The sequence below is a fragment of the Coturnix japonica genome, chromosome 2, assembly GCF_054131305.1.
Source record: "Coturnix japonica strain WE chromosome 2, WE-NBRP24, whole genome shotgun sequence".
Classification (NCBI taxonomy): Eukaryota; Metazoa; Chordata; class Aves; order Galliformes; family Phasianidae; genus Coturnix; species Coturnix japonica.
Window position 1 is genome coordinate 106,172,685 of NC_140664.1, and position 13,269 is coordinate 106,185,953.

Consider the following 13,269-nt stretch of genomic DNA (forward strand, 5'->3'; position numbering starts at 1 on the left):
TGATCAGATAACAGCTTAAACTAATGAAAAGCATCATGGAAGTGACAGGAAGATTAATTAAGTTCCTCCAGTTGTATTCACGTGTGGCAGTTCAGAGTTCCTTTGGGTACTACTGCAGTTAAATGGTATTCATGGTGACAAATATTTCAGATTTCCAGAACTGACACTTTTGAGTCAAGGATAAAAAACGCATTTGCTAGTTTTATCCTGTGGAAAAAGTACAAAACCAAAGATGAGCCTCAATGGATAATTTAAAACATACAATCAAAACTTGCTCTTTCCCTTCTTATCCTTTAGCATAACCTCAAGAGATTAATAATGAATCACAAATCTGTGTTATTGTGAAGTATGTCTTAAACTATTACATAAGGCTTCAAAATATAAACAAACCAAATTTCTAGCAGAGGTACTGAGTATATTTGACTTTAGGCACAAAAATGTGCATGATTAGATACTTTTCCAAAAAACGTTTGGAACCTAATAAAACTGTGGCTTTTTTGCTTATATTTCAGAATTTTGGTTACTGTAGTACTAATAGGAATGAAATATCTGTAATACATTGATTTCTAAATTACTCAGAAGTTCTCGCCCTATTTTGTCTTCAAAAATCCTTTAGATCAGGGGTGCGTTGGGTAAGCATGATTTGGGTTGCTTCTTTATTTTCAAAGCAAATGTTTGCATAAAACATTTTTGTTCTTAATAGCAGTCACAGCGCTCTGTGTACAGTAGATAAAATTTATTCAGAAAAGATCTGGAAACCTTACAGGTGTGTGAACCTATCATATAAGATGCATAAACTTAAAATGTCTCACTATTGTATTTTGTTGCCAACTATTACATTTCTGCCAGCAAAGAGTCCCTGGATGTACTACTGCATTTGCAAGAATAGGTTTGTGGTCAGCCTCACTAATTGAAATTCATCAAATCCAACTGGTAGAAGTCTGGGTATAAATTTAATATTAATTGCCCCCTGGGAGAGTTCGAGACTGGAATAGAATTTTCCAGGAATCCTGGGGAATTAACTGGGTGCATTAATATTAAATATTAATTGGTCTCTGCAACAGACATGCCTGCTAGTGGTTTTGATACTTGCTAAGGAGGCATTGTGTAAATCAGTGGATAGATAAAAATCAGAAAGCATAGATAGTGCAGACAGTTCCCAAGAATGTTCTTTTTGGCTCTACTCCAAGTCATATGTGGGGGGTAACCTGTAGATTTACCATCTCTGGAGAAACGCAGGATGCATGCTGTGTTTGTATGCACAGCAGTGTGCGCTCTCAGTTTGTTTTTTGCTTATTTTCAAGAAGGTAATGAATTTTGGAGTAGTTTGCATTTCTGGAAATTTTGCCCTTTACCAAAGTGAAGTTGCCAAAGGACAGCAGAGGTATTATTAGGTGGAAAGGAAAAAACAACAGCAACCCAAAAACAATAAAACATTTATGCAAGTAGAAACAGCCTATCAGAAATAGTATGTGGGGTAGTTATATATATTTTTTCTGTTAAAGTATTTTTTCCTGTTATGTCTACATTATTGCTACAATAAACCCTGTCTACAATTGCAACGTTTGGAGGGGGTTTTCTTTATGGGTGAACTATGCCTGAAAATATGATAATTTTACACTTGACCTGAGTCTGTAGCAAAGCTAAATGCCAGCTAACCTGTGCTAGCTTGTTGATGATTGAGAGTTTACACCGTGGGCTGACATCGTGGGCTGACATCGTGGGTTGCTTTGCTCATTCACTCTGCATGATTCTGCATGCCCAGACTGTGTCTACTCACATCTCCAGACTCACACAAGTGTTTGCTGCTCCTCACTATACAACAGTAGTGTTCAGCAGAGTTTTCAGTGCTTAAGATAAAACAACTGCTGTTCTGGTTTACAGATACTGAACTAACACTTGCTGAGCTTTTTGTAATTTATCTGTTTTATGTATGTAAAGGAAAGCAGAATTTGATGTGGAATATGTGAAATTGAACTGTTAAGACTTTGCAGGAGAGACCACCAGTAACTTTCCTTGTTCTGTTGCATTTGTTCCATAGGTGAAGTGCAATTAAATTCAACTTTCTTAATTTTGATTTAGCTGCTTTGGTTATAGTCTTATTGTAATTTTATGCTTGTTGTAATGAAATGCTATATGGGAAATGGAGATGGTTCTTTCTCTGACTTTACATTTTAAAATGCCGAATATATATATAGGCAATATTCACAACCAGGTACTGAAGAATATTGTTGGCCTATTTGGAGACCCTGACCATGACAGTGGAATTGGAACTGGATGATCTTTAAGGTCCTCCTCCAATCTAAACCAATCTATGATTCAGTCCTTTGATGATTTACACTTATGAGGAGCTGGCCAGCTGTTAGATATCACAGAATTGATACAGATGCTTTAACATAGCAGCCAGATAGTGAAAGAACACTTAAAAGCAATACAACAGCTGTCTGGCTTCTAATGGTATGTCTGCAATCATGAGTTGCACCCACACTCTCAGCTAGCCAAGAGGTACCAGGGCTTAGTAACATGTGCAAGGTTTTAGGAGCACCTAGGCTAGAGGTAGCCTACTTTTCAGGTCTAACTCCTGACCAAGTAATCCTGAGTCTTTCTGCAACATCGTAAACAGACTGATGGTTACGCACTATGTCTGCCTGTCTGGGAGGGCTCAACATGTCCTGAAGCACACCATGCAATGCTCTGCAAAAGTGCTTCAGAGCTAAAAGAACTGGAGGGTGGTTTCACAGAGAAATGATTCCCTGAGCTTTTATGCTCTGGGAAGAGAGGGAACATTTGTGCTGCAGAAGGCTCCTAATAGCTTATACTTATGGCTCAGAAGTCATTGGAATCGCTCAGCTGAGGTATTTTAAACCAGGCTTATAAACTGTTGTTTTTTTTCTCTTATAGTGAGGTGCACTTCCTTGTATATTGGAAGTCGGTGAGCATTTTAATGATGAAATGGTGTAAAGGAAGGTACCCTGAATAACTGCTGATACCCACTGTCCCAATTTCTCAAGTCAAAACTGAGGCCATTATTTCTAACTAATATTCACTAAAATTTACTATGATTTAGGATTTAGTCAACTTAATTTGCTATTGTCTGGTTTGAACCATGTGAGAAATTATCATCTTTCTGCCATATGCACTACAGCCCCTTAGCTTGTTGGTTGTGAAACAGATTAGACTGAGTTTATCTGGGAAGGGTAGTGCTCTCATTTCAGGCATGCTTCTTCTCAGGGGGGCTGTTGAAATAAGAAGGGGAACAGGGAAAAGCTAGATATCAGAAATAGAGAACTGTGGAACTGACAGTGAAGGACATAACTAAAATCCATGCCCCATTTCTGGGGTTTTGTTTAATCTTGGTGATGTAGTTTGCATAAAACCCAGTGAGCACAATGATGGGGAGTCCTGTTGCTGAAGGATGTGTAGCAGTGGTGTACATTTGTGCCGTTGCCTGTTCTGCTGCAACTAGAACACTCCTTGGCTTCTGTGTTGGTGGGATAATTTTGCCCTAAATGTTTGGACCTCAGAAAATTATAGTTATTGTGTTGAGCTTTCACAAATAAGGAATAGAGATTTAAATGAATTATACCTGTCATCCCCTTTCCTGTAGAATGAAAGCATTCATCCCATTAGATCCTATTATAATGAAATAAACACTTCAGCATACTGTTGATTATTTTTTACCTTTATTTAGTTTAAGCGTATTATCAGTGATAGATGCCAGGCTGACTGCAGGAAACCAACGTACTCTATTGATTCATAGATGATGTATAACACGTACATAAATACAGAACACATAGCCTTTGTCACACTGCTATGCGAGTGCATATCAGATCCACACCAAAGCACTATGTGTGGATAGTGGAGAGTATTTTGGTACCCAGGTGTTTGGTCTTTCTTCCTCTGTAGCTGCCAGCAAACGTATCAGTTCTTAAAGCAGCAGGGACTGTGTGGGGACCTATTTACACGAATCTTAGGACCGCTCCATTTGTCACAGCACAATAAAATAGCTACCAGCTGCTAATGACTTATCAATCTGGACTGGGAAGGAACTGGAGACCCAGAGGGTGAAAGGTTGTAAACTCCATTACAAATCTTCACTGCCACATATCTCCTGTCCTCGCGCTTTGCTATTGAGGTGAAGAAACCTTAGTTTTAAAAATCAGTTTGACTCCATAGAAATTGAACAATGTATTTGTCTCTTCCATTTTAAAAATAGAAACGGCCTGGACTTCATCAACACTTGGTTTAAAATCATTTCTTGATATGGAACCATTGATTTAAAAACAAACAATCAACAAACAACCAACCAAACAAAAGTAAAGGAAATAAGAAGTCCTAGGAAAGGTGATGTTGCAAAGTGCCAAGCATCTTTATTATGCAGTTAGAAAATCAGGGCATTTGGGGCTCTCTTGGAGCCTGTCCTTCACAGAAAAATAAGTTAACAACATACACTTTGTCTCTTCCATCTATTATGTAATTGAGCACATTATGTCACTGAGTGCAATGTCTGGAAAAAAGAAAAAAACAAAAAACAAACAAACAAAAAAAAAAACAAAAAAAAACCCCAACAAATCACCACCACAACAAAAAAACTGTATGATGTTAAAAGGGCTTTTTTTTTTTTTCTCCTTTTTTTTCTTTTTCTTTTTTTCTTTTTTTTTTTTTTTTCTTCCAAGCGAGCGTTACATTACACAGGGTATTAGAGCACCTCATTGCGAGCTCGGTAAAGAAAAGATCTGTTTGTAGTACTCCTAGTCCTGATGTCACAGGCACAGCAAGGACATCAGAAGGAGGAGTCAGATTACAGTAAGAATGGGCAGTGCAGCATGCAGCCGGAGTAAATGCTAAATCAGACAGGGATTGTATCAGGGATAAGAAGACTGCCTGCAAAGCGCTCATCCTGAGGAGGCACACTGCTCGCTCACGCTTCTTATGCTGGGAAATTTCCACATAATGTAGAATGAAAGAGCTCTGTTTTACATGTCAGCCCTGTGCGGGAGCTAATGCTGAATACACAGCGGTGGGATCCTGACTGCATGATTAATGAGAAACATAATGTATTTTGGTAAGTGTTAACTGTGATGTAATTCTGCTTCTGCTCGTATTATCAATAGGAGTGATTATTATAAATTTCTGATTCAGGAACATTTCGTGCCGACGCACACCTAAGACTGACAACTAGGAAATCATATTGGCTGTGCAGTTTGAAAGGATTCCATTGTCTGGGAAATTTTCTGTTTGAATGGGTTACCGCTTAGTCTGAGAAGCTTTGAAAATAAGCTAAATTGGATGAAATCATCCTCCGTTTGTTTTAAATGAACTTGTGTTTCATCTGCTGAGAGGGGAAGACAAATCACTGGGAGGCATGGGAAGTTTTAGACGAACTTAATGAAATGGGTGAGCTACTGCACTGATTTTGGTTTGGAGGCACAGTTAGTGTTAGGATTTCATTCAGCTTTTAGTTTGAAGAATGTAAAGACACAGAGAAGAAACAGTGCTTTATGTGCAGAGGAGTGTTTGCTGACTACTCTGCGTTATGCAGATCACCAATGTGGAGTTTGCTTCTGGTATAACACAAAATTTATATTATTTTAAGCCTTTAGAGTTCTCGGAGCTGTAAAATATTTGTGCAGAGTTTAGTTTTGTAGCTTGATGGAAATCTTCCTCAGCCTTACAGCTGGGCTGGCTGCATATCCTAAAAACATGCTGGAGCATAGACCTATGCCTAAGCAATGTAGTGCTGCAGTACTGGGCTGGAATGTACGATTACAATATTATGCTGCAAGTTCAGGCTGCTCAATTGCAGAAAATAAAATAAAAAATAAAGTACCATTCTGGAAAAGATACTACTCCTGGCTGCTTGAAGACTCATCTAGCATTCGTGTTAATTTATAACTGCATAACATATAAAATGAATGCACAACGGAGTTGGGGGGTTTTCTGGGACATTCAGCAGCTTACTCAATTTCATTAAATATTGAATCAAGAGTTCCCTTAAAGCTGTATGAGAAGCATTTCCATAATATTTTGAGCCTTATTGTGCAAATATTGTGCTCCATGACATGCTAGGCATTATTTTTTCTTGTTTTCATAAAACTGAAAATAATGGAGGATCTTTAGTAGAGAAACCCATCAGAATGTTTTTTGTTGTAAACTGCCCAAACAGCCAAAATAAAAATAAAAAAAAATGTACTGGCTGAGTTTTCAGAACTCATCCAAGTTCCTTGTGACAATGAATTTGCAATGTTTTAGCTTTGCTACATTTTCCAAAGACTGAGGAATAATCTCCAAGTGTTGGTTTTAGGTTTGAGTAATTTGGATTAGATCTCATCAGCGTTAAAAAATGTGTGATGTTAGTTTTTCTTTGTTTGTTTGTTTGTTTTTTTTTTTCTGTTTAGTTATTTTATTTTATATTTTTTCTACCTTTTAATATGATTTAGTGAGATGTATGAGTTTATTTATTTATTTATTAACAAACAGTTCTACAATTGCTTAAATGATTAAGACAGAAGTTCCTGTTACCAGAAGTTATATGGGTTAGAGTATTAGGTTTATGTTAGCTGGACAGCGTTTAATTTTATTCTTCCTTTTCAAAGACACATAGCACCAAAATAAGCGTAGTTCCTCTTATTTCTTTCAAAAACACAGAATCCTGTTATGTGTGTTCATTTATTTTCTCCTGTAAATCAAGATTTTAATTGAAACAAACTGGATCGTGTTCACCTTGTATTGTAGGAAATCTCACTTTTTGAGAGCAGAGCTAAAAGTTTCTGCTAGGCAGGTTTTCAGTGTGCTGTATTCAGTCTGAAGCTTCCTTAAATTTTAAATGAACGTTCTCTTTTCTGTCTTTTGCATGACAAAGCATGATCTAATAGGGATAATAATTACCTGTGGCTGTTCTTGGTGTTTTCCTGGTATGCCTGTGAGAAACCAGAGTGTCTGTAATCTCACCTGTTTCTGTTGTAACAGTGCTTGCACAAAGCAGCATTGCACAAATCCAAGCGAAAGCTAGACCGCGTACATCACGCGTCCATGCTGACTTGAAATTACTATAGCCATCATCTTGGCAATATCAGATTTTTATTTTTACTGGAGGGAAAAAAATCCTTTCAGTTAGTAAAGAATTCTGGGGTAGTTATGCATGCTGATATTAAGCCACCTAAGGTATAGGAAGGGGAAAAAAAATGACATTTTTATGCACCTTGTTTTTCTGGGTTTTCTTGTCTAATTGGTACTGATGTAATGTAGTGTTGTGGTTAACATGCATACAAGGCTGAGGCAAGTACAGAAATGGAAAGTAAACCTAGTCCTCTGAAAATATTATTTGTATGTAGAAAATGTTAGTGGATGAGTTTCAGTAACATCAGAGAGAAAAGTTACTGAATTCTGAAATCAATCATGGGGTCTCTTGCACTCCTTAAATGCATAGCTTGGAAGATTTGGGGCTGAAGTAATGTATATTCTAGTATTTGAGCAGAGCCTTCAAATAATTAAACTAATGGTGATCCATCTAATTACGTACGCCTTTTCTGTTGCACTGGAATTTTGATGGAGTGGCTTCAATAATTGCTAGTTTTCACTCCCTGTGTTGTGCTCTAGAGCCTGCTGTTTGGTCACCGTGGATACATTTGTTACTTATTCTTTTGGTTTTGCATTCATCATCTTGAGTTGAACATAAATGTGGAATTTTAATAATAATAAAAATTCTATAAAATGATGTAATGTGTTTATAGGGTAAGCCAAAAGCCAACGAAAATAATAAATATCTGTTACATGCTTCAGTAGGTAGATGTTTTACACTTAAGAACATAAATATGTCCCCACAAAGCAACTTTTGCGTGCATTTATCATTGAGCTGGTAATTTAGAGTAAGGTAGAAGTCACTTGTGACTGTTCTCAGCTGACTAGAGAGGAGTAATGGTGGACAGCTATTGGTACAAAGTGACAACCTCTGCTCATATGAAGGCTCTGCTGTGGCCGCTGAGTGCACGTAACTGTACACTTCCACCTCTGCCATAAAAGGTCCTATGGCCACTATTGCCTCAGCTTAGCTGCTTTGCCAGTGCAATTTGTTGCTCCCATTCCTGGATGGGGTGGATTTGTCTGCAAGTGTGGCAGACCCTCTCCTGGGACAAGGGTGGGTGAAAAGTGCCTCCTCTCTTCCCAAGCTGCATGGGGTTGGGGGGAGAGCTTTTGGTGTGTGCTGTACATTACCGCGCTATGTGGCGGTCACCCACTGAAGGAAACACTGCGGTGATACTGCAGTTACAAGACACTGCTCTTGCAGGCTCAGTAAACCCTTAATGAAGTTGGAAACAAAACCAATCCTACCCATCACCAAGTTACTGCCCCCCACTTCCCAATACTTTGTTCTTACTGAAGAAACAAAGAAACAAATGAAAAAAAAAGCAACCAATAGAAAAGGGAGAATGGAACCTTATAGAGTGACTGTGAGCTCCCAAAGTCCGTCTTTTTTTTGTTTGTTTGTTTGTGTTGCTATTCTCTGCCACTTGTGGACAAATTACTGGCTTAAGTAACTTCTATGCTCGGTATTTCCATTCACATTATACATGTAATCTAATATATCAGGGCAGAAATGAGTATTGTATGGGATAAAAGAAAACCCATAACACAATCAAATATTGCCTGAAAATGCCATTATATTTCTGCTTGCATGTTAGCTGTTTTCATTTTCAGTGTGTTTTGGGTTTGTTTTTTTTTTGTTTGTTTTTTGTTGTTTTTTTTTCTCAAGCTAATATTATAGAGTGTAGTAATTCATCTGCATACATGCTACTATTCTGAGTATCACTTTTTATTTCTGGAACACTTTCTTGTAGAAGAGATTCATGATGGATGAGTCATGGAAGAAAAAATACCCCCCACTCCCAAGTCTCACTACCTCTTTAAAGAAAACACGCATTGTTTTCTTTAAACAACCAAAATAACCCCTGTTTCAGCAGTTTTAGTGGAATTATTTAGTTGTCACCAGTTTGTTCTTAGGAGGTTATGCTCTCTTCTTCAGTTAGACCCTGCAGAGGCCTTTCGCTGCATTTCTGTTTGTCTTCATTTAAGACAGGATGAATCAGTGATGATAAGGCTATGCTTTTAAAGTGTTTTGAGAAATGCATATACTGGATTATAAACTGTACTCTATTTTATCACCAGCCATCTGCAATAAGAAAGTATAGTAAATATGGAATGGATGTTGAAAGTGACAGAAGAATTCAGCTGAGCAAGCCAATGTACAGAAGCAAAAAATCTGAGGGAGCCTAATGTTTGTACTAGGAATTTTACAGTTTTCTGGGCAGTGAAGTTCTTATCTTGAAACACTGAATAATGATTAATATAAACATATATATAACAGCAACATTTAAAAAAAATAATAAAATCCTGTTGAAGATTATTTGGACTGTTCTGCATTAGGTTACATCCCTTTAAATTCTGTTGTGGAAACAACAGAAATCATGTGTGGAAATCGTTTAAAATATCTCTAGTAAAGCACCATGAATTAAAAATGATTTCACTGTTTTACAAAAATAAATCTGACTCCCACTGTTACCTTTTTTATGAGTGTCATAATGACTAATGGCTTATGGCTTCAGTAGCGAAGAATAGGTCACAATGGCTCTATATGAAGATGTAAAAATGTGTGTATGCATATGAGCATGTGAATATGCATCCGTCCATCCATGTTTTAACCAGGGTAATGGTGGAATCCCTTCTTCTGCCTCTTTTCAACACTCGTCTTTCTTCTGTTAAGAAATGAAGCATGAATTTGAAACTATATATTTTAAAATTTCTTTGCAACATCACACTTCCATTCCTTTTCAACCTTTTTGAATTATCTCTGAGTTCTGTGGCTTCTATCTCTTGGCAACTGCGTGCAAATATCCTTCCATATAATTTGGATTTTGTTTCATAATCTGATGGCAGTCTTAGAAGTTCTTGCAATTACTAAAACATTAATCGGATTCCAGGAATACTTTCCAAACTTTTTAAAGTTCGATAAGCTAAACATAGTAATAGTTCTTTTGAAAGAATAAATGAATTAGAAACTAATAAAGTAAATATTTCAATCTGGTATTAGATCATGAAACATTCTTGAAATGCAGTGAAGGCCATAAGAACTTTAATTTTCAAAAGTGGTTATTACATGTAATACACTGCAAAGATTAGTTTTGCAGCTGAAATTGCATACAAGATTGGTAACATTCAGAGAAAGTGCAACAAAGGAGATTAGATAGAAAGATCAAAGCCTGAAGTATCTGAGCTTGTACTTAAATCAAATTTATGGGACTGAAAGTGGACAGAGTCTTTGCTCTTCTCCAGTGTTACACCATTACACCTTCAAGCCAAATTCTGTAGGTCAGTCTATATTCTCACTTCTTTTAGCAGTATATTCCTACAGAGCTAATGTAGAGGTGAAAAATATTTTCCATCAAGTTGCATTATGAGCGTATTCCTATATATTTAGACTTCTTTGCTTGTTTTGATGACCACTTCTTTCAGTTCATTAGCCCAGTGCTAATGGACGTGTTCACTTTGAAGTATTTATTTAGGTGGGTTTTTTTGTACGTATGCATAATGATCTCTGGTTACAAGCATGGTATGACAGCATAAAGAAGTTGGCAAGGGTCTGAATCAAATATAAAATGAGAAAATGTAACTGTAATTTGAAATAGGAATTGAAAGGGAGGCTTTTATGGAAGCTCAATTATTGAACACTTTTGCCTCATGTTAACATCTCTGACAATATGGTTTTGTCTCTTTTAATGCTTTGAAATTATATCTATTTAATACTTCTTGGAGTTTGAAAAGATGGTAAGATAATTTGTATCCTTATCTAGAGTATTTAAACAAATGTTCTCTCTCTCTTGCAAAGGCTGCAAGTAATTTTAAAAAGTTGGAGTTAGATAAAAATTCTTAAGAACGCAACAATCTGGTGGAAGTGGTTGAAGGGGGAAATTCTCTCATTACTATGGGCTCAGCTCTAATACCTATCCAACTAATTTGCTATATACTATATACTCTGCTGATTTAAAACCAAAATGTACCACTTATTTTTTCAAGTAAAGCTTGAAAAGCTCCTGGGATTATGGTAGCATATCTTGATCTCTGAAAGAGTTACAGGAGATACAAAAGTGACATTAACTTGGAGCCACTAAAATTGACCATTTGAAATTTTAGTATATGTATATGTTTAGGATCTCAGCCTTTGGCTTTTTTTGTTGTTGTTGTTTATTTGTGTTTGTTTGTTTGTTTGTTTGTTTTTTGGGGGGGAGTGAGAGAGTGTATTGTTATGGTGTTATTGCTCATATGCTTTCTTACAAGGCAAACTGACAGTTTCTTCCCTCATTTTCTACTTCAGAAATCAAGTCTAAAAATTTGGTTTATGTTAGAAGAATGTCTTTGAGTAATAAAAACTGACTTCTGAAGAACAAAGGGAAAAAAAAAAAAAACCAACAAAATAAAAACACCTAGGCTTCATTTCCTCTTTGATCATTACTTCACAGTGGTTAATTTCTTTATTAACCTTTGTACTGTAATTGAAAAAGTAGGTGGACAGTCCAGTCCATTCAAAATTAAAGCCAGGAATTTTGTCTTAGCTTATTTTGTTCCTGTTGACCTTGTTTACACAGTTTGTTTACTACAGAGTATAGTAACTGATGAAGATGGAGAGAGGTAATGGCTGTGTTTTCCAATACATTTACCCGTCATTGAATTAGGGATCAATATTGAATGGAGGGGGGGAAAAAAGGCAAAACAAACAAAACAAACAAACAAAAAAGCAAAACCCAAACCTTGGCAAGATTTGCTATTGTTAAATGCACAAGGAATGAAGAGATGGGGAAGAAGCAAAGCTTGGCACTGCAAGCAATATTAATGCTTTTCTTGTAGAGCCAAGTCATATTTCAGTAGCAACCTGGGGCTCTATTCTGTCTATAGTGTAATGTTTAACAAATTAGTTTTGTTTGTTTGTTTTGATTTCTTTTTACTGGTATTTACCTGTGAAAAACAATCTACTCACCTCCTGTCAAAATCAGCCAGATATCAGGAGTATTTTTTTACCAGATATATGACTATTGCATGACAAGTACACTGCTTTTTTTGTTTTGCTGTTGTTTCTGGTACATGATGCTGCTGTAAGTAGCAAATTTTTCAAATGTGGTGGTTTTGTGAGCTTGCCTGGCACAGGAAGAAAGGAAAACAAAAAATAACAAACCCAAACCTTGCTTCGAACCTTCATCTGTTATTTTCAGTAGCCATTTTTATTTCTTTAAGAAGTAAAAATGAAGAGGTGTACATGAAGGTTTACCTAACCTACTTAACTTTGCTGTGTTTGTGAAGCTTATATTCTAAAAGCCAAGCAGGCTATAAATTGGTTTGTATGCTGGTTTATTTTAAAGCCTTTTCCTTTTTGTCTCTCTGTCTGTCTGAGGGCATAGCAGCTGCAACAATATTGGTTGCTTCTATGATGCTATTTCAATGTTTTGTTGTTCTTTGTTTATTTTTTTTTTCCTAGTATACTTACGTGCTTTCAGCATTCAAGACATTATGTAATCGTTTACAAACATTTGTCTCAGCAATCCTGGCCACAGTCTGTCTACCTTTTAAAATTGCTTATTTAGTCCTCCACTTCACATGCAGTACCAGAGCATTTACATTGCCCTCTTAATGATACATTTAATTTCTGTAGGCTTAATTTTTAGTAGCCCTTATCCGCAGTGTGATCATTCCCTTTCTTTCTTTACTAAGAAAGATCCTGAATTATTTTATTTCATTTCAATCAAGTGGGAGTAATAATTTTCAATGTGTTTGTCAATGCCCAGTATTTTTCCTGTTGTTTTTCTTTAAGTAATGATTAATTTTTTGTAATATTCTTATTGAATATCAAATATGGCCTTTTCCTTAGGTGCATCTGACAAAACTACTTAATGATAATTAACAGCCCACCATTTGGGTGCCTGGGAGTTCAGTAGCAGCTGGACATCTGCATCTCTTTAGATATGATGGATAGAAAGCGCATTGCCTTGCAGAAATGCCTGCCTATCATCAGATCAATGTTCATGTGATGAATAACCCTTCATATTAGCATTTTGACATTTACTTCTACGTTCTCTACCAGTGCATCCAGCAGATTACCTTCCAAATATAAACAGATTTTCAAGGTAAAAAAAAAGTCAGTCATACAAGGGCACTGCTACAAAATAAATAACACTGCAGGTATGTGTATTCACATAAATGACTTTACTCATTTATATACATAGT

The 13,269-nt window shown here is 36.4% G+C and overlaps 1 protein-coding gene across 6 annotated transcripts in view; it reads left to right on the plus strand.

Moving 5' to 3' along the window:
* Positions 1-13,269, plus strand: part of ZNF385D (zinc finger protein 385D) — a 361,757-nt gene that overhangs the window by 216,161 nt on the left and 132,327 nt on the right. For 2 of the 6 annotated variants that reach the window (XM_085538408.1, XM_085538404.1), the window contains exon 1: positions 4,852-5,065. The exons of 3 other annotated variants lie outside the window; for them this stretch is intronic. Coding sequence is in view for 2 of the 3 variants with exons in the window: in XM_085538404.1 (XP_085394530.1) it covers positions 5,044-5,065 (22 nt within the window). In the remaining variant the exon portion in view is untranslated. Of the gene's footprint in view, positions 1-4,851; positions 5,066-5,313; positions 5,398-13,269 lie in introns of those variants that run through there. One more of the 6 variants, XM_085538406.1, reaches the window with a different exon arrangement.